Genomic DNA, 25,350 nt, shown 5'->3' with positions numbered 1-25,350 from the left:
GCCTCCACTGAGGAAGTTCTTTGTATTGCATAAACTTATTCTCACCTATATAATACAAAAATTATCAACAAAATCTAATGCATTAGTTATGTGACTATGGGTTACTAATGAGCATTAATTTGTGCATACATCCAACCTACAGAGAAACAGTGCCAGAACAGAGAACATGCAAAACTTTTCACTCTTTGCCTAAAATAGTTTCTTACACAAATTGTTCAATGCCTAGAATTCATGCTTACAGAAAATATGCTTATAGATACAGGAGTAGGGCAACAGGGAGGGGTAGAATAAACGATCACTGGGAGTACAAATTACACATTAACAGAAGGTTCCAATGCTTTCCAAAGTGCTGGCATGAGTGAGCAAGGGATCAGAAAACAGCAAAGAATTGAATTCTCTGAGCTGCTACACACAGCTCAGCTCAGAAAAAATAAGACATTTTCCTCCCCAGCCACCAAAGAATCTTACAGCACAGTAGGAGGCCACTCAATCCACTGTGCCTCTGCCGGCTCTTTGTAAGAGCTATCCTATTAGTCCCCTGCTCAATACTCCAGCTGAGGCCTAACCAGTGATTTCTAAAGGTTTAGCATAACTTCCTTGCTTTTGTACTCTATGCCTCTATTTATAAAACCTGTATGCTTTTTTAACAGCCGTATCAACTTGTCCTGCCACCTTCAAAGATTTGTATATGTCACTAGACCTGATAAAGGTCACTCAGTACAAAGGAATCACTCACTGTGGTTTGAAATGTGCCCTATTCAGATATACAGTATATCACTGCTCCCTATGTATAAACAGAATTACAATATGTGTCACTCTTACTGATCACAAATGTTACTCTTAGCATCTCCTTCATGTTGACAGCTCTGAGCTGCAGCTTCTGCAACTGTTTGCACTGAGGCAGTCAGTTCCTTTATGAATCTGCCTAATTTGAAACTTTTGTGTCAAACAAGCGTCTACAGAACTTCTTGATTTAGACTGTACTCCATCTGCACTCTTGCAACCAACATATATTACCTCATACTTTACTTTGAACTGCCATCTGCCACTGTTCTGCCTGCTCGCTTAATCCATGTTCTATTGCATTCTTCTGCTCTCTTCCTCTCAATTCCTAGCTTAGTATCAACTGCACACTTGGATATACTTCCTTTGTATCATAGTGGGATTTTTATTGATTTAATTTAGGGGGGGATTTTTGGTTTAGTTTACATTATGTTACTGATACAAAGTTAAGCTCAGGTTACACAGGGCTAATTAAACTTCCAGAGTTCCAGTATTACCTTATGACTTGATAGTAAAAAAATCTATAGGCACTGAATATTGGTTGGTTGGGAATATTCATGTGCTATCCCGAGGGAAAATGAGATAGCCATTAAAACTGTTTACTTTTACATACACACATTCATTTTGAGACAATGGGAAGCCTTTGAGCTTGCATCTGGGGACAGAATGGGTTTTAATTCAATACACCGAATGTACAGAGAGCTGAGGAAGGAGTCAGAGGTCAGCTTTTATCATTCTATGTCTCTCTGGACAAGTCAGTCTAGGGAGTCTGAGTCAGCCAGACAGGTCTTGCTTTCTCTTCAGCCAGCAAGGGAGGCTATAAGACCACAGGCTATGGTATGAATGCATGTAACTTGTAAGAGAAAATGATAATACCACTTACTTTAGGGACTGCTAACTCGTAAAGTGAGTTCAGCCTGTAACTAGGCAAAGTTGCGCATTTTGTTATTTGTCATGGTATGAGGTACAAAAAGAAATAGATCTCATTGGGATATACTGTGTTCTGTTCATTCATACATTTCATGTAAAGTAAACCAGTTTGTTGGTTTGCAATTGGCCTCATCTTGCTACAATGCTTTTCAGTTTGCCTCCCAAAAAGATGGGAGAAGTGAGCTTTCAAAGATTTCCGATTTCTCATCTATTTCTTTTAATACCCTTGGGAAGAAACTGGGGCCTGGAGACCTATCTGGCTTTGATACCATTAATTTAAATTTTTCAATTCTTCTGTTTATATAATCCCTGTAAGTTTCCCTCCTTCATTAATTCCCTGTACACATGGCACTGTGTTCTACTTCTCTGCTGTGAAGACCGAAACAAAATATTGAGCACTTTTGCTACCCATTACCACTGTCATGCCTATAGCCGTTTTTAATAGGCCCTTTATCACTCTCCAGGCTCTTTTATCACTCTCTTGAGGTAGCTTTGCTCGTATCCTTGATACTATCTGCAAGATGTTTTTCATACTCCTTTTTTGCCCTCATTATAGTTTTTATAATTTTCTTGGTTTCGTTTTGTTGCTTTCTATATTTCTCCCACTCCTCATTCTTGTCCAATATTATTTGCCCTTACATAAGCAGTTACTTAAATTCTTTTCTACAAGCTGCACATATAGGTAGCCTGGATACTAGTTTGGGTCCCAAACATACCAAATTTAGACAGCATCTCTTGCTGCTCTTCACGGCTAGAGAAGAGAATCTTGGGATTGAGTCCCTTTGTCATAAAGTTTTCCCAGGGTGGCATATTACTGTTGGTGTCTCGAGGCTCCACCTCTACTTCCAGAGTTACCTGGAAGAGGTCTGGATATTTCTCCTGAATGTCACATGCATCAAGATCATACCTGCAAAACAGAATCACCATTTTATCAGAATCATTTTACAACTAAACCTTCGAATTAGCTTTGTTCTGATCCCTGTGTTCATGATACTGGGACATACAATCCCGTTGAGCATACTACTGCACATACAATGTAACGCATACTGAATTACAGTAAAACGTAACTACTTACTTCAAGTTTGTAAAATATATAAGTCAGACAGTATCTCTCATCCACAATGTTCACATTTTTAACCACTAATAGTAATCGGTCACTGAGCCCTCTAGATTGAACTCAGAATGAACCAATTTCTTGATGTTTATCATCGGAGTATAAACACCAACTGCAGTAACGACATTTCTCTGAATATTCAAAAGCAAAATACTGCAGATGCTGGAAATCTGAAATAAAAACAGAAAATGCTGGAAATCTGAAATAAAAACAAAAAATGCTGGAAATACTCAGCAAGTCAGGCAGCATCTATAGACAAAAAAAAGTTAACATTTCAGGTTGATGACCCTTTGTCAAAACTGGAAGAAGCTGAAGATTAAACAGTTTTTAAGCAAGTACAGAGCCAGGGGAAGTGGGGTGGGGGGGGGGGGGGAGGGAGGAAGGGGAGAGGAGGAAAGAACAAAAAGGAAGGTCTCTGATAGGATGGAGGGCAGGAGTGATTAACTGACAAAAGGGATGATGGTGCAAGGCGAGGAAGGTGGTAATGGGACAAGTAAAGAAACAAAAGATGGGTCTAGAGGAGCTGTAAATAGCAACATTAGAACCATTACGAGCACTTGCTGTGCGAAAAAATGGGAGCAGTGGTTATGATCTGAAGTTATTGAAATCAATGTTAAATCCAGAAGGTTGTAAACTGCCTAACTGAAAGATGAGGTGCTGTTCCTCGAGTTTCCATTGAGCTTCATTGGAACAGTGTAAGAGGCTGAGGACAGAGAGGTCAGAGTGGGAGTGGGACGGGGAATTGAAATGGCAAGTGACCGGCAGGTCAGAGTCACGCTTGCGGACTGAACGGAGGTGTTCAGCAAAGCGATCACCCAACCTGCGTTTGGTATCCCCAATGTAGAGGAGACCGCATTGTAAGCAGCGAATACAGTGTACTAAATTGAAGGAAGTACAATCGCTGTTTCACCTGGAAGGAGTGTTTGGGGCCCTGGACGCTGGGAAGGGAGCAGGTCAAAGGGCAGGTGTTGCATCTCCTGCGCTCACACGGGAAGTGCCGTCGGGAGGAGAGCAGGTGTTGGGGGCGATGGAAGAGATTTTCTGAATATTCTGAGATATTTCTCTGACTATTGCTGGCAAAACATTAAAAAAATTAAATTAGTTCATAAGCAGAATCATCTGCCAAATGCTCCAAATTGAACCACATAATGGAGAAATCTGCTTGAAGCATTGCATCTCTTTTCCCCAAATAGGCTCCAAACGTTTTCCCTGCTAGTCGTTTTGTCGACAACTGAGAATGCCCAGACTATACCTGCATCAGGCAAATCGCACAATCCTGCACGAGGTTCCCACTGAATACAGAAGAGTTGGTAGGCTTCGCAAAGGAGATGCTAACCGAAATGGGGACAAGCGTAACAAGCTAAATGCTATCATGTATACAAAAACTCATCGGGATTTTGCTGGTTTAAGTAAAGAAACAGTTTGTTTTTTAAATAAGCTTGATCCCCTCAAAACACTGATAGAAAACATAAATATTAAATTTATAAAATTATTAACACTCTCGTCACATTCCTTCTTTCAGGAATACTAAGGTGTACTGAATTTGCACATCTAATTATAAATACAGTGCTCTTCATACTGATCATTACTGATTTAAAGCAGCCTTGAATTTACTCACGCTTTGCTTACCAGTGCTCCTCCACTTTTTGAGTAGGCATCAATTGCTTATTAAAATTACATTGGTTCCTTGACTCAACATCGACTGTAAGGCTCCCTATGAACTCATGTTATTTGATTACTCTTGTAAGACTGCATGTACAGGTGGCAAATATTCCCAGGGAAAATTAACAATTTTCAGGACTAATTCATTTAACAAACAGCACCTTACAGAACAATATCCAGTTTTGGAAATTGCCTTGTACGATTACTAGTCTAAAAAGAAATGTACTTAAAACTGAATATTACTACATACGAACAATGGCGGACAGGAAAGGATCCACTGGTCCAACCAGCCTGTCCCACACAACTGCAATGCCTTGTGTGTCATAATATATACACTCCCCACCCCACCCAAAAGCCATGTGATCTCTTGGGAGGGGTGAAAACACAGATAAAAGCCCAGGCCAATTAGAAGATAAAGTATGCAAAATTCCTCTCCGACCCTCTTGGGCGATCAAAACTAATCCAGATCATCACTCTGGCCCTGATTAATAGTATACAGTAGGTACTGTATGGTATCAGGTATGTGAGTAGCTAGAAGGGCAAGCGACTGGCAGGTCAGGGTCACGCTTGCGGACTGAACGGAGGTGTTCAGCAAAGCGATCACCCAACCTGCGTTTGGTATCCCCAATGTAGAAGAGACCGCATTGTGAGCAGCGAATACAGTGTACTACTATCAGGTGTGTGACAGTGCTAGAATCATCTTATAAAACTATCCCAGAAGAATATATCTATGTTTAGTTTGTATTGTGCAATTTGATGCACGCTTAATAATTCAAAATTGTTCTTTTTACACAAAAAAATTCAAGTTATCCAGTAATTCGAATTAATTGACGAAGTGCAAAAAAATTCCAATTATCCAATATGAATTAAGAATAGATTGTATTAACCAAAATAATCTAGCTGAGGGAGAAAAATAAAATATTTAAATCGGACTTCCTCTAATGATCCAACTAGAGGGGAAAAAATTCAAATAAAAATTAATCATATCTTTGGTGCGATGTAAAAAAGTAAATACAGCAGTTACATACATATTAAATTTATGTTTACTTACAAGAGAATAAGTTTAAAAAGACTTACTTTGCAAATTTGACCAAGGTAGCATTCCTGGGTACAAATCCAGTGTGGAACTGAATCTGGAACATCTTCATTGAAGTCATCTGAAACAAATGGTCAGTCAACGTTTGCATATCTCTTGCAATCATTCAAATCCTGACAGGCAGCACTCAGATTTTCTAGTTCATTACCTCAACCATCATGGAAAAGCATACACTATTTAGAAAATCTCTTAACATTTATGAAACTGGGTGTTTATGAAATGCTGCATCTCCAACACTTCTTACAAGAAACCAAGATCCTATGAAAAAAATATCCACTAAAGCAATACCTACATGTCCATCTCCTTTTCCCAGTGCATCTACAGCAAGTACTTATTTTATTGACTGTGCAAGATTCTCATTCGTTAACATTAGAGAATTAATCCAGAACCTCTTATCAAGCAAGGTACTGAAGTTAAATCCGTTTGCAGTGTTAACAAATATGTTAATTCACCACTACCAGAATAAATGAATCAAGAACAATTGTTTAGTTTTTCTGTACCTTTGCCTGCAGTCTTCCTCCAAGTGTTGATCTGGCATGAAAGATCACAATGAGGATATCACCTTGGACACTTAAACCCAGTGGAATTATTGCCCTGCCAGCTTCCATTTTAAATTCACTGAAAGAAACAGATGCCAGGTAATCCTTCACTCACAATACAATAAGGTACAATCTAAATTCTAGTAAGAAAATCCTCTATCGCAAATCATTTGAGATCAGTACTGCTCATGCTGAACAATTTGACAAACCCAATGCCTCAATGGCAGTTTGGTTTATATCATTTGCTGCATTGTCCAACCAATAAAAATAACATGAGGATATAAAATGTTGGTGGGCTGTTAATCATAGCGTCATCACATCCAAGCCCAAAACTGTTCATCTGGTACCCATACATATGCACTTCCAAGAGGAGATGTTAGATAGTGATCAGGCCTGGCAAACCTGAGCCAATCTTTCCCCTTTCTGCTCATGTACACTGAGGCCAAGTTACCCCCACACGACTGCCCAGCTAATTTAAGTTGACTCAATGTAACACCGTACATTTATATATAATCTTTAACGTGGTGAAACGTCCCAAGGTACTTCACAAAATCGAGGGGGTGGGGGGGGGGGGTTAACAGTCACTGAGCAGGAGTTGGGAGAAATAGAAGAGGGCAGGTAACTGAAGATGTGGTCAATGAACTAGGCTTGAACTTTTGACCCTTCCTGGTCAGTATGGAGCAGTGCGCTACCAAGCATTGCACATAGCTGCTGTCCTATCAGTCACATCAATGTGATTAACCAAGCCATGCTATAGCCAACTGAGTTTGGCAATTTAGTGCGAAATTATGGATAGTTTTGTCCCAACAAACCCTGCCACTGCAAAGTGGCCGACTCATCCCTTTTGGCCAGGAGAAAGATGAGACTTTCATCCCATCAGTCCAGCTGGATTGAAACAGAGATCACAAGGGCACAGAGACTGTGCCAATAAACTGCAGACAGCTAGATAAATAAATAGTATTTACCTCAATTTATCATATTCTTCAGAAGTGGTCATTACTCGATCATCACCCACGTATATCTCACAGAAGGGGCGGCAAGCATTACGTTGTTTGTTAAATAAAGGAACGGGTGTCATCATGATTGACTTGATCATGATGGGTTTGTTATGGGGGATTATAGGCTCTTCAGCCATCATGTCACACATGTATTCCACATACCTATAAACACAAGGGAAAAGGTACAGATATCTAGCAGCATAGTAGTAAGCTATATTAAAACGCACACACAGAACACTCCTATTAATGTATATCACTGCCAAGAACATTGTGTACTTTGCCTGTACAATTTCAGACTGGTTATTCTGAATGTTCAACCTTCACTGAGCTTGCCCAAGGCCTTGTTCACACTCAGTAGTTACAATTATTACCACAATTAAATTTTGTTTCAGCTATTTCAATAAAACACAGATCTCCCATGGTTTCGCTTATGGTCAATCAGAGGGGATTCCATTTTATAACTATACGGGCATTAAAACCAAGTGCCGCACAATGTTTTACTGAATAACAGTGCCATTGCTTGTGGAGGAAAAAAATAAAAACAGAATTCTCTCATTTCCTGCATCTGTGCTTCATTCTTTCCTAATCTCTCACTCAGTGTCTATGTTTGTCAGCAACTCTCAATAGTTCTGATGGTTTTGTCATTGTGCTACCTGTCCACGAATATTTTTCTCACTGCTTTTATGTCTTTACTGTGCTACGTCTGCTCGCTTTTCCATTTATTTTCCAATTCATGTTTATGGTTCTCACATATGTTGCTTTGCCTATGTACTGAATTTTCAACCTTTCATATCCAGGAAATACAGCAACATGGCAGGCAACATCTACCAGGGTGGAGGAAGGCAATGGGATCAGGAAGGGAGAAGCTCTATAAGATGTGGTGAGTACATGCAAGTGAAACAACAAGCAGGGTATTGGGAAGTCAGGTGGGAGGAGGTGGGGAAGTAGGGAATGGCAGGTCGCAAGGTTGGCACGTGAGGGAATCAGTGAGTCTAGAAGAGCTGAACCTGTTGGGGGTGGGGGGTTAAAGTCTGGCAGGTCTCATGAGGGTCTGGGAGCACTCAATGAGGCTGGGCTTTGGCCGCAAAGCATGGGAAGGTACTACCTGGGACCATCTGATAGGTGGGGTGAAGAAGCGAGTTAGGTCTCTCAGTACTCTGTGGGAGATAGGGGAATGCTTTGGGAGCATTGACCTTTAGCAATCAGATGGAGAAAAACAAAATGGCCATGGCCAACACTACCACAAGAAAACTAGTGCATTCCAGATCATTACAACGTGATGCATTAAAAAATGTTTCCTCATGTCCCCTCTGGCTCTTTTGCCGATCACCTTAAATCTGTGTCCTCTGGTTACTGACCATTCTGCCACTGGTAACGGTACAACTCTGTCACTTACCACTTTAACTCTCTGCCTTTGGCCTTCTAAACTGTTCTAGTGAAGCTCAATGCAAGCTCGAGGAACAGCCCCTCATCTTACTATTAGGTACTTTATCACTTCTGGCCTTAACAAGAATGATACCAGAACTGAGAGGTTATAACTATCGGTAAATACTGACCAGCCTAGGGCTTTTTCTCCAGAAAAGAGAAGGCCGAAGGGTGATTTAATAGAGGTCTTTAAAATTATGAAGGGGTTTGACAGGGTAGATGTAGAGAAGATGTTTCCACTTGTGAGGGAGTCTAAAACTAGGGGCCATAAATATAAGATAGTCACTAATAAATCCAATAAGGAATTCAGGAGAAACATCTTTACCCAGAGAGTGGTGAGAATGTAGAACTTGCTACCACATGGAGAGTCGAGGCAAATAGCATAGATAAGTTTAAGAGGAAGCTAGAAAAGTACATGAGGGAGAAAGGAATCGAAGGATATGCTGATATGGTAAGATGAAGCAGGATGGGAGGAGGCTCGTGTGGAACATAAACACTGGCACAGATCAGTTGGGCTGAATGGCTTGTTTCTGTGCTGTAAATTCTATCATTCTACATCAAAAGCAGTAGGCACAATTTAAAATATCATATGTGCGTGCTATTCTGACCCTAGGGAAAATATGAGACCAAAGCTAAGCCCAGGCTATTAATTGAATCTCCAATTAAATTAAGTCCAAAACGAGCCTCAGACTGCGGACTCGTGAGTCGGTCTCCGCAAGAAAAATGTTTTCCAGGGGTTTAAAACACCAAATAGGTAACTTTTAATAATAAGTATTTCATTCTGAATTAGGCTTTAATGGATTTCTTATGTTATATAAACGTTAAATTACTGGTAAATTTTCAGCCAAGTGAAAAACTAAAGATGGCAGCTCAAACCAGCTTCACAAAATATTAGAGATTTAACTGGTTGGTTCCTGCTATTTGCCAATTCAGGACTGATGGGTTCATTCGATTTGCTAGTTACTCGTTTCTCATTGGTAATTACCGACTCAAGCAAACTGCTTTTGCTTTGTTCATGATTACTCAATAAGAAATTTGAGTGTTAGCTCAATGGATAATTCTTATTTCAGCCACTCACTAATTTTTGGTTTACGAACGAATGATACTTAGAGGTGTGATGCTTTGAAGTGTGACACCCTGCAATGTGGCAGTTTCAGATGTGGTGACTTTGAAAGGCATAACATAACAGACACTCACTAGATTCAAGACTTCAAGCTATAAATATGCAGTTGGTGCATTCTGTAATGTCTAAGGTCTATCAATGATGTGTTAAGATTTCTTTTTAAAATTATCTCTGAAGAAGTCAACTGAAAAGTGAACCTCATTTAGGACTTCCATGATTACTTTCTTTAATTAATTACAAATTTGATCAAACTCACAGTGAAGCACCACCTCAGTCTGTCAATATACTCTGGAACAATGCAGCAGTGCACTAAATATACCTAGTACATCTGTGCTGACAACATGCTCTCAGCTACTGGTTCATGTTTTGTTGGTGTGTGCACAGTTTACCAAGGGCAGAATAATTCCGCTTCTTATGCCATAATCAAAAATTAAAACATGTATGCCTTTTGTGATTAAATAGTTTTAATTAGATACGACTCAAAGAGCAGGCATAGGCAAGATGGACTGAATGGCCTCCTTTTGTGCTGTATCATTCTATGATTTTTATGATGAACATGGAATTTATGTTGATAATTTCTGGTTTCTGCTAGGTCTTAAACTACAATTTTAACCACACTCAAAATGAAGCTTACACCTTCACTATAAGTCAGCGCATTTACTCAGAGAGGAGGTGTTTATTATTGCCACAGCACCTATTTGAAGAGAACAAAGTATTTTGACATGTAATGTTTTGATGACAAACTAACTATACATATGATTCCCTCCTCAGTTGGATTTGCCATACTGTTACCTTACTGAAGTGTTTTATGAACAGTGTATTCGTCCTGTAATCTCATCAGGACAGACTGCTGAGCATTATCTGAAAGAAAATTGCCTTTTAGGAATTCCAGACATCAATGTTACAGAACTGCTCGGTGTGACTCAGTTCAGTTTCTCTTGCCATGGTGCATCAGATGAATTGAGCTCCAATGGCTGACACTACACTTACATAATGTGGAGATGCCGGTGATGGACTGGGGTTGACAATTGTAAACAATTTTACAACACCAAGTTATAGTCCAGCAATTTTATTTTAAATTCACAAGCTTTCGGAGACTTCCTCCTTCCTCAGGTAAATGTTCAGGAGCTCCTTGAAGCCTACGCATTTATACATATAGAACAATACATGGTGTTTACAGACTGCCCCTGCAACTGCCCGTTGCCAAGGCAATCACCGTGTTCAGACAGAGAGGTGTCACCTGCAGAACCCCCGAATACACATTCAACAAAAAAACAAACAGGGAAAAAAAACAGAGAAAAAAAAACAGAGAGAGGCAGAAACATCCGGAAGGCAGAGAAAGCCAGCAAATGACCCATTATATTAAAAACAGATAACATTTGTTCGCTGGTGGGGTAACGTGTAGCGTGACATGAACCCAAGATCCCGGTTGAGGCCGTCCTCATGGGTGCGGAACTTGGCTATCAATTTCTGCTCGACGATTTTGCGTTGTCGTGTGTCTCGAAGGCCGCCTTGGAGTACGCTTACCCGAAGGTCGGTGGATGAATGTCCATGACTGCTGAAGTGTTCCCCGACTGGGAGGGAACCCTCCTGTTTGGCGATTGTTGCGCGGTGTCCGTTCATCCGTTGTCGCAGCGTCTGCATGGTCTCGCCAATGTACCATGCTCTGGGGCATCCTTTCCTGCAACGTATGAGGTAGACAACGTTGGCCGAGTCACAGGAGTATGAACCATGCACCTGGTGGGTGGTGTCCTCTCGTGTGATGGTGGTATCTGTGTCGATGATCTGGCATGTCTTGCAGAGGTTACCGTGGCAGGGTTGTGTGGCGTCGTGGACGCTGTTCTCTTGAAAGCTAGGTAATTTGCTGCGAACGATGGTCTGTTTGAGGTTGGGTGGCTGTTTAAAGGCGAGTAGTGGAGGTGTGGGGATGGCCTCATTGATGACATGTTGAAGGCTGCGGAGAACATGGCGTAGTTTCTCCGCTCCGGGGAAGTACTGGACGACAAAGGGTACTCTGTTGGTTGCGTCCCGTGTTAGTCTCCTGAGGAGGTCTATGCGATTTTTTGCTGTGGCCCGTCGGAACTGTCGATCGATGAGTCGAGCGTCATATCCCGTTCTTACTAGGGCGTCTTTCAGCGTCTGTAGGTGTCCATCGCGTTCCTCCTCGTCTGAGCAGACCCTGTGTATTCGCAGGGCCTGTCCATAGGGGATGGCCTCTTTGACGTGGTTAGGGTGGAAGCTGGAAAAGTGGAGCATCGTGAGGTTGTCCGTGGGCTTGCGGTAGAGTGAGGTGCTGAGGTGCCCGTCTTTGATGGAGATTCGTGTGTCCAAGAAAGAAACTGATTCTGAGGAGTAGTCCATGGTGAGCTTGATGGTGGGATGGAACTTGTTGATGTTATCGTGTAGTCTCTTTAGTGATTCCTTGCCGTGGGTCCATAGAAAGAAAATGTCGTCGATGTATCTGGTGTATAGTGTTGGTTGGAGGTCTTGTGCAGTGAAGAAGTCCTGCTCGAACTTGTGCATGAAAATGTTGGCGTATTGGGGTGCGAATTTGGTCCCCATGGCTGTTCACTGCACAAGACCTCCAACCAACACTATACACCAGATACATCGACGACATTTTCTTTCTATGGACCCACGGCAAGGAATCACTAAAGAGACTACACGATAACATCAACAAGTTCCATCCCACCATCAAGCTCACCATGGACTACTCCTCAGAATCAGTTTCTTTCTTGGACACACGAATCTCCATCAAAGACGGGCACCTCAGCACATCACTCTACCGCAAGCCCACGGACAACCTCACGATGCTCCACTTTTCCAGCTTCCACCCTAACCACGTCAAAGAGGCCATCCCCTATGGACAGGCCCTGCGAATACACAGGGTCTGCTCAGACGAGGAGGAACGCGATGGACACCTACAGACGCTGAAAGACGCCCTAGTAAGAACGGGATATGACGCTCGACTCATCGATCGACAGTTCCGACGGGCCACAGCAAAAAATCGCATAGACCTCCTCAGGAGACTAACACGGGACGCAACCAACAGAGTACCCTTTGTCGTCCAGTACTTCCCCGGAGCGGAGAAACTACGCCATGTTCTCCGCAGCCTTCAACATGTCATCAATGAGGACAAACACCGCGCTATGGCCATCCCCACACCTCCACTACTCGCCTTTAAACAGCCACCCAACCTCAAACAGACCATCGTTCGCAGCAAATTACCTAGCTTTCAAGAGAACAGCGTCCACGACGCCACACAACCCTGCCACGGTAACCTCTGCAAGACATGCCAGATCATCGACACAGATACCACCATCACATGAGAGGACACCACCCACCAGGTGCATGGTTCATACTCCTGTGACTCGGCCAACGTTGTCTACCTCATACGTTGCAGGAAAGGATGCCCCAGAGCATGGTACATTGGCGAGACCATGCAGACGCTGCGACAACGGATGAACGGACACCGCGCAACAATCGCCAAACAGGAGGGTTCCCTCCCAGTCGGGGAACACTTCAGCAGTCATGGACATTCATCCACCGACCTTCGGGTAAGCGTACTCCAAGGCGGCCTTCGAGACACACGACAACGCAAAATCGTCGAGCAGAAATTGATAGCCAAGTTCCGCACCCATGAGGACGGCCTCAACCGGGATCTTGGGTTCATGTCACGCTACACGTTACCCCACCAGCGAACAAATGTTATCTGTTTTTAATATAATGGGTCATTTGCTGGCTTTCTCTGCCTTCCGGATGTTTCTGCCTCTCTCTGTTTTTTTTTCTCTGTTTTTTTTCCCTGTTTATTTTTTTGTTGAATGTGTATTCGGGGGTTCTGCAGGTGACACCTCTCTGTCTGAACACGGTGATTGCCTTGGCAACGGGCAGTTGCAGGGGCAGTCTGTAAACACCATGTATTGTTCTATATGTATAAATGCGTAGGCTTCAAGGAGCTCCTGAACATTTACCTGAGGAAGGAGGAAGTCTCCGAAAGCTTGTGAATTTAAAATAAAATTGCTGGACTATAACTTGGTGTTGTAAAATTGTTTACACTTACATAATTCACACAAAAGACTATATTCAGTTTTCACTGAACAAGCTAACCTTATTTCTTTGAGGAGTACTCCCTCTTAGGTTCTGTAAAAAGAATTCAAAGATCTTGTCTGACTTATTTGTTTGATTATCACTCTTGTGAACTGCTTCCAGATTTCTAGTACTGTATTGGACTGTTCAATACTTCACCCACACTGTTTGCTTCTATAAATAATTCTATTTGTGAATAAACTTGTTTACTAGTTTAACCTGGTACGAAAAGTGTCCAAATGTGGCTGATATTATTTGCCTTCTGTAGTGATACAAAATGTAGCAGAATCCTTTCTATGACTCAGTAGCAAGTTTACAATAGAAGGGAGGATTGCTTGCCCTGTGGCATACTATATCCTGGATACTAAATGCATTAGGATCAGTTTCAGACAATAAGAAGCATGGGCTCATCTATGTGAGTTGCCTTTTTAAAGTATTGGGAGCAACCCCTAACTAACTACATTAACATTGCCACATCAGGAGACTTCTCAAGGAAGAGCTATTCACTTTAACGAAAGTTGTTTTTCTGAAGAGAAAAGTTCAAGATAATTTTGTATGAATGTACATTTATAAAAAAAAGTTCAAAACTATTGTTTGCACTTTTAAAAAATGTATGCACATGATAAGAAGTTTTAATATTTTCTGTTGAGGGAAAACTTAATTTATGAATAGGCCAATTCATTTCTGTATCCCTATGATGGTTTACATCCTGGACTTACAAGGATACATGGATGGTTTCAACTAATTGATAATTTATGCAAAGCTGGGCAGTCATGATTTAGTTACGAGTAAAAATTTTGTACTGACTTTTTGTGGGCATGTAGCACAATATAAACCAGAAGGTCCCTTCTATTTTGAGCTATTTGGTCCAAGCTTTGAGTTATTCCCCAATTGGGGAACAGGCATCTGACTTATACCTGACACAATGTGCCTGTCAACTAAGGTGTCCTCTCTCCCTGTGACAACGCACCATCGATCCATTCTTTGATGGACAAGTTGAGGCCAAGCAACTCATATCTTAAGAGTTAGAATTAAAGATATTAACTCATGTCCTACCACATTGCGGGGAGTTTCATTCGTCTCTGACTAGATACAAAAGCACAGCTAAAATCACAAAGAATTATTACATCAGATTCTGTGAGGTCGTACGAAATAAGTCATAATTCTTCTTTAATCTTTTGCTGACCGGTCATTTTTTAAATATACTCTTGGTATTTGTTTTTGTATTCATTAAGTGAGGGATGTGAGTGATGGGAAATGGAACTCTTTTCATTTCAGGCATCCAATGCATCAGGCATTCCCAGGTCTGGTGTCGCGTAACCAGATGCTCCCTCTACTCTCTCCAATGGACATGCCCCTTGCAGACAAAGGAGACTTTCATCCTATCAGTCCGGGCTAGATTTGAACTCAGATCCCTGAGGTGAAAGTTCAGCATCTAACCTACTGTGCCAGTTTCCCCCTCAGTACCTTTTTATTGTAGATGTATGTACCCACTTTGCCTGCTTTTGATTGACATGCTACCTACTTCCTGAGTTGTGATTTGTTGCAGTTTCAGGTGGTAGTACGGGGTTTCTTTTACCAGCAGTTTGTATTAGCAGAACAAGCTTGGAATTTCTTCTGCTCCCACTTCAGATTTGGGAAGGTATCTTCTCCCCTTGAAAAGACAAGGAGGGCAAGTACCCTGTTCCCCAATTACTAAGAGCTGCACAGAAGCAGTGTTAATTGTCTTGTGTTCCAGTTAGTGTATCAACAAGCTGCACAACCTAGTGGGATTGCTCTGTTCAACAATGTTTGGTCGGCTTAACACAGTTAAGCTTTATCTTATAAAACCAAATGAAGCGTACCTTTTGTGAGAAGGCCAGATACCAGGTGGTGACCTCTTCATACTGAACATGTACACTGCAGCTTCGGCAGTGGTGAAGAGACGGCAAAAGCACAGGAAAGAACAGACCACCACTGCAGATGCTGCTCGACCATCCTGTTGTAAAAGATTTGAATAAAAGTCCATAGGTATGAAAAAAAAACATATGCATACCACCCAACTCTAGATAAATAAACAGTTGAGCACATTTGGCCGGGAGTAGGCAGGCTCACCAGTTCAGGAACATAGGTATTGGCACAATACAATGATTGCTTCTACCAGTGTTTTTGCTTGTGTTCTTTTCCCATCTTAACCACTCATGCCTTCCCGTCCCTACTTCAAAGACAAGTGAAGGAGATACAACAGAAGATGGGCTAGTGCTAGTGCATCTACTATTTCAAAGCATTCCATCTTGCAGTCCAGTTAAGAATCAGTGTCAATCACATGTAGTACAGGCTGGGATTCAAACCCAAGACCTATAACGAGAGTCAAACACAACAAAGCTGGAGGTGACATTTCTTTTATTTATAGATAACATTTACTGATATTTTTTAATTAAAAGTTTACATGAATTTTTGGCTCATCAAAGTGAGGGATGTCATGCTGGAGATGGGAACACTTTTCCTACCTTTGTTACCCAATGTTAGCATTAACTGTAGCGTAAAGCTCCCTTTACCCAATTCCAGTAATGTGCCTTAATGCTCAACCTCAGGAGAGCACCCACTATAACATTAGTAAAGTTTTTCACATCCCAAAACAGCCACTCTTACCAAGTTGGAGTGAGATTGCAAATTGGTGTCAAATTAGGGGCAATTTTGTGCCCCACTAGGAACTGCGTCGAGATTGCCCAAACATATAAAGGCCCTTTATAGCCATAGAACAGAGAAGGTTTTCGTCCAATTAACCAGGGATGGATTAGAACCCAGGTCTCAGAAACCCCAGTGTTTAACCCATTACACCACCAATTCCCCAACAGTTACCATAAACTGGGGGTTGCTTCTACATATGCAGATGGCATCCAACTCTACCATTCTGCCTCCTCCATTAAATTTGCTCCAGCTCAATGCTGGCAAAACCAAAACTATCCTTTTTGGCTCCTGGCAGTACCTGGTTTGGACCTCATCAAATTCTTCAATTGTCACTTAAGAATGAGTCAAGGTGGTGAAGTTTGCCATACTGGTCAACCAGCATCCTCCCCCACATCCTCTCTGTTACCAAGATCATTTCTTTCCACCTCCACAACACTGCCCACATCTATCGTTATTTCCCCCCCCCCCATCAGCAAAACCACGTCTTCATCACCTAAAGGCTAGACTTCTCCAACAGTCTCCTAGCCAACCTCACTGCCTCAGCCCTCCTCAAGCTTCAACACATTCAAAACACTAGTCTGCATCCTCACAAAATTCTGCACTCTCATCACCTCTATCCTCTTCAAGCTAACAGAAGCTCCAAGCTTCAGCAAGTAGACTTCAAAATCCTCGTTCTCACTTTCAAATCTCTCTAAAGCCTTGCTTTGCCCTATCTTAGTGAACTCCTCCTGCCTTACTAACCCAATATGCACCCTTATTCCTCTAACGCTGGGCTTCTGCTGATCCTCCATTTCCTCTACTCCACCGTTGGTGCTCGCTTATTCAGCCACTATGCTCCTGTCCACTGAGTCTTCCCGTCCAATACCCTCTGGTTTTCCACCTCCCTTCCTGCTTTTAAAAACTGCTTCAAGCCATTCTCTTCATCCATGCCTTTGCTCCACCACCCCCCCCCCCCACTCTTTCTTTCCTCCTGTTCAGCATACAGTTATGTCCTCTTTAATGTACAGACTTTGAAACGTGCGATGTCTTCCTGCACATAGGAGCAACAGAGAAACTAAAGTGGTCATAAACTGTTATTAGCTTCCTACGAGATAAGTTACAATGCTTATTTTGGATTGTTCTTATTTTTCCAAAAGATAATTACAGATGAGGAATGTCAATCAGCCCATCTTAATTCATCCAGAAAGAAAGAAACTAGTCCCGCTAACTGTCGCAGCAAATTGTTTCTTAAATGATTACAGGTTTTTTGCCTCCACCACTGTCTAGAAGTACGTTCCAAAAGCTCATCACTCTGTGTGAAGAACTACTTCTTGATATGAGCCTTAAATTTACCGTTTACCACTTTGAACCCGTGTCCCCTTGTCCTACTCTCAGTTTAATTTAAAGTAATATTGCGGATTTAGCTTTTTTTATTTCTTTACCTATCTGACTATCTTATGCACCTCTATAAGGATCACCTCTCAGATGCCCCTTTTCCAACAAGCAATTTGCCTTTTGACGTATTGTAAAGACACATATTTCTGCACTACTTACAAGACAATGGACAACACAAATATTCTTCTGATCTTGCTTCAACCATAAGTGCATATTCCTGCAAATATTGTACAAGTTCTGCAGACTTGGGGCACGTCTTGTTGGCCAACCACATTCAGAAACCTAGGGTTATCAAAAGCAGGGCAAATGCTTTACAAAATATTCCTGTATTTTTTTGAAACCAGTATTACAGTTACAGTATATATATATATATATATATATCCAAGTACAATCCAAAACATAGCAAAATTAAACTGATGCAGCAATTAAGTTCAAGTATCACATTTACTAATATAAATAAAGTATATTTAAGCTTGTGCCATTGGACTTTTTTGGTGGGGGGTCATGTGTCAGCCATGGCTCAGCGGTAGCACTCTCGCCTCTGAATCAGAAGGTTGTGGGTTCAAGTCCCATTCCAGAGACTTGAGCACAAGTTCTAGGCTAGTTCCAGTGCAGTACTGAGGGAGTGCTGCACTGTCGGAGGTGCCGTCTTCCGGTTGAGATGTTAAACCAAGGCTCCATCTGCCCTCTCAGGTTGACGTAAAAGATCCCATGGCACTATTTTGAAGAAGAGCAGGGGAGTTCTCCCCGTTGTCCTGGCCAATACTTATCCCTCAACCAACATCACTAAAAAATAGATTATCTGGTCATTATCTCATTGCTGTTTGTGGGCCCTGCTGTACACTAATTGGCTGGCAAGTTTCCAACTTTACAAACTACACTTCAAAAGTACTTCATTGAGTGTGAAGCGCTTTGCGGTGTCCTGAGGTTGTGAAAGGCGCTATATTAATGCAAGTCTTGCTTTCTTTCTTTTAGTTGCAATCACCTATTTTGACGCAACACTGCAATATAATGATTCTGAACTTTGGGCAGGATATACAAAACTGATCAAGTTCACCCTGTACAAAATTGACCTCTATATTTAAGTAAATATTCCAGTCTCAGATTAAAACAAGTAGCAATTTTGTCAAAGCTTGCCATTAACAAAAATTTGCAATTGTAACTGCAAAATTGAGCAGATTAAAGGCCAGAAAATGAGCTTTTCACTTCTAATTATATGTTTCCGGTCACTCCAAAGGCATAACGACTGCTGACTGTACAAAATTCAGCAAGTTTAAAACCAAAAAGATTACGGATTTAATGCGACTTTCTCTCCGATAGCTTGGTAGGTAAATAGACTACATCGTGTGGTACTGAGCTAAATACAACCAGAAGGTTCAGGTCTGTGCTGAGTTTGTCAATTTCAGCCATGTGACAAGCAGTGAGAGCATGACAAGTGACTGCAGTATCCCTGGACTGATAAGATGAGGGAACAAAATGATTAGAAACCTTGTTCCCAGTCACTAACCAATGACACCTGTTGAAATTTCTGGCAGTCAGGTGAGCACAGGATCAGACTTGGCTACAATGTCTCTTAACAGGTTGCCTCAGGTCATACATGAAGAACTACCTTTTAGATGAGGAATTGGAAGGCTGGATTTACTTCTCTGTTATAAGTCAGTCTTCAGGAGAGAAAAAAATAGAAAGTTGGGGGATAAAAGGTGGCACAATTTAACTATTGAGGAATAAAAATTCCTCAATGTGATTCCCCAAAGTTAGTAGCCCATCAGATACTTTTAAAATTCAAACAGTTCCCTTTAACAGCCTCAAAAACATTTTTATTACAAAAAATATGCTGTTCCTTATTCAGCAACCGAGTTACCCACTGACCCTCACAGTTGTCAGTTGAAAAGGGCTGTTATAGGCAGCACAAAGTACCAACACCAATGAGATACTTAATCTTTCCTTCTCAGCTTCAATATTAAAGCAAAACATCTTTCCCACAATAATCTGTTCAGCCAATAGTTTCATAGGTCTAGACACCAGTTACGCAGTTCAAAAGAAAGCAACATTAAATCAATCGATAAAATTTAAGGTATAAATTTCCAATTTTAATTTTTTTACCAGACATGTAGCTGTCAGAATTTTAGAAGTGTTTACGGTTTAGGGATTTGCCTTGAAGAGGATGTAAAGTTACATTTGTGATAAAAATTATAAATACATTTCAATTGTGTAATATTTCATTCAAATCTATAGCAATATTAAAGTTATTACAGTTTTAAAATTCTTAGAATCCAATAAACAAGTGTGTTTTGTTTTGATTTCCTAAACATTTTTCCTCAAGATTTGATAAGCAGCATAATTTAGATATAACCAGCACATCCAGCATTTATTTCTTTTTAAAACAGAGGCTCATTTCTCACAATTTCGAATGTTTCCCACATTCTTGATGTGGAATGTTGTACACAACAATTTAGTAACTAGGTTTTTAAAAAAAAAATAGAAAGTGTTCAACTGAACAGCTACTTACCAGTCATATTATTGCACATGCAGCTGCATTGACTTGAGCAACAAAACATAGAAAGGACAGGTGCAACCATTAAGAACACAACATAACTTCAAATCTGCTCTAAGTCTACATAGATTTAAGGGCAGCTTTAGCAACCCCACAGCAGTATGTATGTAGTTTCATTAGAAAATAAACTTGAATTAAATTTAAGGATACAAAGCTTGAGCAGTGCATTGAAGTTTTCTCATTTCAATTCACTTTTGGTAGCTTTGCATTTTTTATACATACCCTGTTATGGAATTTGGAGGACCTGTAGGTTCGTTGTGAGAGATTGTAAACTGCGTAATGGCCTGGATGGCGGGAATCTAGAAACAACCTAACATCTTCAATATTGTTTTTGATTGCAGACTCAACGCCTTCGGCTGGAAATGACATAACTGGGGGAAAATATAAAATATATCACAAATACTTGGCACAGAAATGCACGGTCATAAATTGCAATTCATTCAAATGACATCGGAACTCCTTAATTAGATTACTGTCTTGTACTCTCTGGTGTCTATTATTCTCTGTGGAAAACATTTATCTAAGAATTGTAATTAGAATGACTACTCTGTAATTATTGCTCAATGTTCCATGAGCTAATTCAGAACCTGCTTATTGTGGATCACCCTTTAATTATGCCTTTTACTGATTATTTGACTTATAATAAATGTCTATTTTTCAAAAACATTTCCCACTAATTTCTTTTGTGAATGCTAGGTGGTCACAGAGGTAGCATTTGATGAATCACAAAAAATAAAAAGTCAGTTCAAGACTTCAAATTAAAGCAAACAAAAGCCTCAATATAGATTGTGTAGCTGAAGAGGTTAGTACAGCACATTGAGAAATCAAAGAGTGTTTTGTTTCTAATATAATTTCCAGTATGTTGTGAAATTCTGGTAGGCACAGGGGCTTTGTCATAATAAAGTTTTCTGTAAAAAAATAACCTCTAAATAGGATCATCAATTCAATAGTACATTTAATGGTATTGCACAGTCACTGCTTCCTGTATATGTAATTTTGAAAAGTTTAACAATTGTGAAGTGGGATGATACACAGTTGTGCCATAGAATCTAGGCCATGAACAAGTAATTCTCAGTTAATAGTTGGCTCTCTGGTACAAAAAAAATCTATTGTTGAAAGCAGCTAATTCTTATGCAAGTAGTTTTATCCCTGAAACACGAAGGATTTCTGACTTACCAGCTATTCTTGAAGTAACGTATGAAATGTCCAAATCTCCTTTAGCATAGCTAGACAAAAAAAAGCATAAAAACAGCACGTAAGCACACACTGTAAAGTAGGGAAGAGTGGGAGAAACAGCTTAACCCTTGAACAAGGAACGCACCTAATCAGGAGCTACTTTTAATTATTGGGAAATAAACACCCAGAGGGCAGTTACAGCTCATCATTACAGAGATAGTTGTTATTTCATAGAATCATACAGCACAGAAGGAGGCCATTCAGCCCATCGTGCATGTGCTGGCTCCTTGAAAGAGCTATCTAATTAGTCCCACTCCCCTGCTCTTTCCCCATAGTCATGCAAATTTTTCCTCTTTAAGAATATATCCAATTCCCTTTTGAAAGTTACTATTTAATCTGCTTCCATCACCTTTTCAGGCAAATCATGTAGAACAAAAATTCGCTTGGGTCCCAGAGACCAAAACAGAAACACTGAATGAAAATCAACAAAGACAATTTCACATCAGATTAAAGGGGAAGAAAAGACCAAGAGGAATATATTCGTTATAAAGTACTTCCTCACATACAAACTAGAATAAGTGAACCCAGCCAGTTCTAAGGTTCTCCCAGCATGAGCTTCTCCAAGCTGGTCCAAAATACCAACTCCAGTCCAAATGAATGGGACATAGGTGAGCCACCTCTGGGTGCAAGCAAATGCCTAAAATAACAGGTCTCCATGAAAGGGGAAATACATCACTAAAATGAAGATATCTCATTCCTGATAGGAAACATCATCTTCAGTGTTTTATTTTGAATACTATAAGAGGGAATGTACTTCATATTGAAAATCTAGCATTTAAATCGGAATACAGGAATGTGCAGGATCAAAGAGACCATTGTGGCTCATCCCAACGTTTGAAGAATTCCATAAACTACTTTCTAATACCCCTTCATTACTTTCTCTACCAAACATTTAAGTTCCCCCCCCCGAATATGCCATTACTATCCACCCCCACTGCCACCCCAAGCAATCTCTTCTATATTTTCACCACCGCAGTCTAAAGTGCTTAAAGCTAAACTGTCTGTTCATCTTCCCTTGCCTGTGTTTTGCTTCTTCATGCATCAACAGACTTCTGTCGACAACAAAGCTAAAAACTGCTCTTCATTCCTGCTGTTGATGTGTGGTAATATTGCACTTCCAGAATCAAGCAATACAACATTGATGGAATCCCAGCCATAATGGCTATTTGAATTCTGCTTTTCCCGATGAGAAGCCTTGTTTTATAGAATCTTACAGCACAGAAGGAGGTTATTAGGCCCATCGTGCCTGCGCCGGCTCCTTGAAAGAGCTATCCAATTAGTCCCACTCCCCTGCTCTTTCCCCATAGCCCTGTAAATTTTTCCTTTTCAAGTATATATTCAACTTCCTTTTCAAAGTTTCTATTGAATCTGCTTCCACCTCCATTTCAGGTAGTGCATTCCAGATTATTATAGCTCACTGAATAAAATAATTTCTCCTCATCTCCCCACCTCTGGTTCTTTTGCCAATTATCTTAAATCTGTGTCCTTGGTTATCGACCCTCCTGCCAGTGGAAACAGTTTCTCCTTATTTACTCTATCAAAACCCTTCAGAATTTTGAACACCTCTATTAAATCTCCCCTTAATCTCCTCTGCTCCAAGGAGAACAATCCTAGCTCTGCTAGTCTTTCCACATAACTGAAGTCCCTCATCCCTGATACCATTCTAGTAAATCACCTCTGCACCCTCTCCAGGTGTACTGAGGCCTAACCATTATAAAGATTTAGCATAAATTCCTTGTTTTTGTACTTCATGCCTCTATTTATAAAGCCCAGGATCTTGTAAGCTTTTTTAATAGCCTTATCGGCTTCTGCCACCTTCAAAGATTTGCGTACGTGAACCCCCAGGTCGCTCTGTTCCTGCACCCCTTTAAAGGTTGTACCAAAGGGGCATAAAGGATCGGGGGGGGAAAAGTAGCACTAAAGGAAGTAATAGTACAGTATTAGGTAGGATCAGACTAAGAGAGAGTACAAGAAAGTTGAAGACTGGATTGCAGTGCATGTGTGTAAACGCACAAAATGTGGTAAACAAGGTTGGTGAGCTGCAGGCGCAAATAGCCACATATCGTGGTGAAAACGGAGACCTGTCTCAAAAAAGGGCAGGATTGGGTACTGAATATTCCTGGATACAAGATGTTCAGGAAAGATAGGGAAGGAAAGAAAGGGGGGGGGGGGGGGGGGAGTTGCTGGCAGTACTGATTAAGGAGAATATTGCAGTACTGGAGAGAGAGGATGTTCTGGAGGGGTCAAGGGCAGAATCTATTTGCTTAGAGTTAGGAAATAAAAGAGGTGCCGTTACACTACTGGGTGTATTCTATAGGCCACCAACTAGTGGGAAGGATATAGAGGAGCAAATTTGCAGGGAAATTACAGAGAGGTGCAAAAGCTATCAAGTAGTGATAACTGGGGACTTCAACTATCCTAATATAGACTGGGATATCAATAATAATACAAGGGGCACAGAGGGGAGGAATTTTTGAAATGTGTTCAGGATAACTTCCTTAACCAATACGTTTCTGGCCCAACAAGGAAGAAGACATTGCCGGACTTGGTTCTTGGGAATGAGGTGGACCAAGTGGAGCAAGTGTCAGTGGGGGAGCATTTAGGGAGCAATGATCATAGTATCATAAGGTTTAGAATAGCTATGGAAAAGGACACAGACCACTCTAAAGTAAAAATACTCAATTGCAGGAGGGCCAATTTCAATGGGATAAGAACAGATCTGGCCCGAGTAAATTGGAATCAAAGACTGGCAGGCAAAACTGTAATTGAACAGTGGCGGCCTTTAAGGAGGAGATGGTTTGGGTACAGTCTAGGCACATTCCCATGAGGCAGAAAGGTAGAGCAACTAAAGCCAGAACAGAATCCAAAAGTCTTCTACAGGCATGTAAACAGTAAACGGGTAGTAAGAGGAGGGGTGGGGCCGATTAGGGACCATAAAGGAGATCTACTCATGGAGGCAGAGGGGATGGCTGAGGTACTAAATGAGTACTTTGCATCAGTCTTTACCAAGGAAGAAGATGCTGCCACAGTCTCAGTAAAGGAAGATATAGTTGAGATACTGGATGGGCTAAAAATTGATAAGGAAGAGGTACTTGAATGGCTAACTGTACTTAAAGTAGATAAGTCACCCGGTCTGGATGGGATGCATCCGAGGTTGCTGAGGGAAGTAAGGGTGGAAATTGCGGAGGTACTGGCCGTAATCTTCCAAACATCCGTAGATACGGGGGTGGTGCCAGAGGACTGGAGAATTGCAAATGTCACACCCTTGTTCAAAAAAGGTCCAAGGATAAACCCAGCAACAACAGGCCAGTCAGTTTAACCTCAGTGGTGGGGAAACTTTTAGAAACGATAATCTGGGACAGAATTAACAGTCACTTGGACGAGGGTGGATTGATTAGGGAAAGCCAGCACAGATCTGTTAAAGGCAAATCGTGTTTCACTATCCTGATAGAGTTTTTGATGAGGCAACAGAGAGGGTAGATGAGGGCAATGCAGTTGATGTGGTGTATATGGACTTTTGATAAAGTGCCGCACGGTAGGCTTATCATCAAGATTGCGGCCCATAGAATAAGGGGGGGCAGTAGCAACATGGATACAGAATTGGCTAAGGGACAGGAAACAGAGAGTAGTGGTGAACATTGTTTTTCGGAATGGAGGGAGGTATACAGTGGTGTTCGCCAGGGGTCGGTGCTAGGATGACTGCTTTTCTTGATATATATTAATGACTTGGACTTGGGTGTACAGGGCACAATTCCAAAAT

At 41.1% G+C, this 25,350-nt stretch overlaps 1 protein-coding gene across 2 annotated transcripts in view; it reads right to left on the bottom strand.

Moving 5' to 3' along the window:
- gak (cyclin G associated kinase) overlaps window positions 1-25,350 on the bottom strand; it is a 128,905-nt gene that overhangs the window by 29,668 nt on the left and 73,887 nt on the right. For both annotated transcript variants that reach the window (XM_067983432.1, XM_067983433.1), the window contains exons 12-19: window positions 21,531-21,580; window positions 20,577-20,725; window positions 17,960-18,082; window positions 15,601-15,734; window positions 7,090-7,284; window positions 6,086-6,203; window positions 5,567-5,646; window positions 2,430-2,620 (exon numbers count right to left, since the gene is read on the bottom strand). In XM_067983432.1, the coding sequence (XP_067839533.1) occupies window positions 2,430-2,620; window positions 5,567-5,646; window positions 6,086-6,203; window positions 7,090-7,284; window positions 15,601-15,734; window positions 17,960-18,082; window positions 20,577-20,725; window positions 21,531-21,580 (1,040 nt within the window). The remainder of the gene's footprint in view (window positions 1-2,429; window positions 2,621-5,566; window positions 5,647-6,085; window positions 6,204-7,089; window positions 7,285-15,600; window positions 15,735-17,959; window positions 18,083-20,576; window positions 20,726-21,530; window positions 21,581-25,350) is intronic.

This window comes from Heptranchias perlo, chromosome 4 (assembly GCF_035084215.1).
Source record: "Heptranchias perlo isolate sHepPer1 chromosome 4, sHepPer1.hap1, whole genome shotgun sequence".
Classification (NCBI taxonomy): domain Eukaryota; kingdom Metazoa; phylum Chordata; class Chondrichthyes; order Hexanchiformes; family Hexanchidae; genus Heptranchias; species Heptranchias perlo.
The sequence above is the reverse complement of the archived record's forward strand: the minus strand, read 5'-3'. Positions and strand labels throughout refer to the sequence as shown.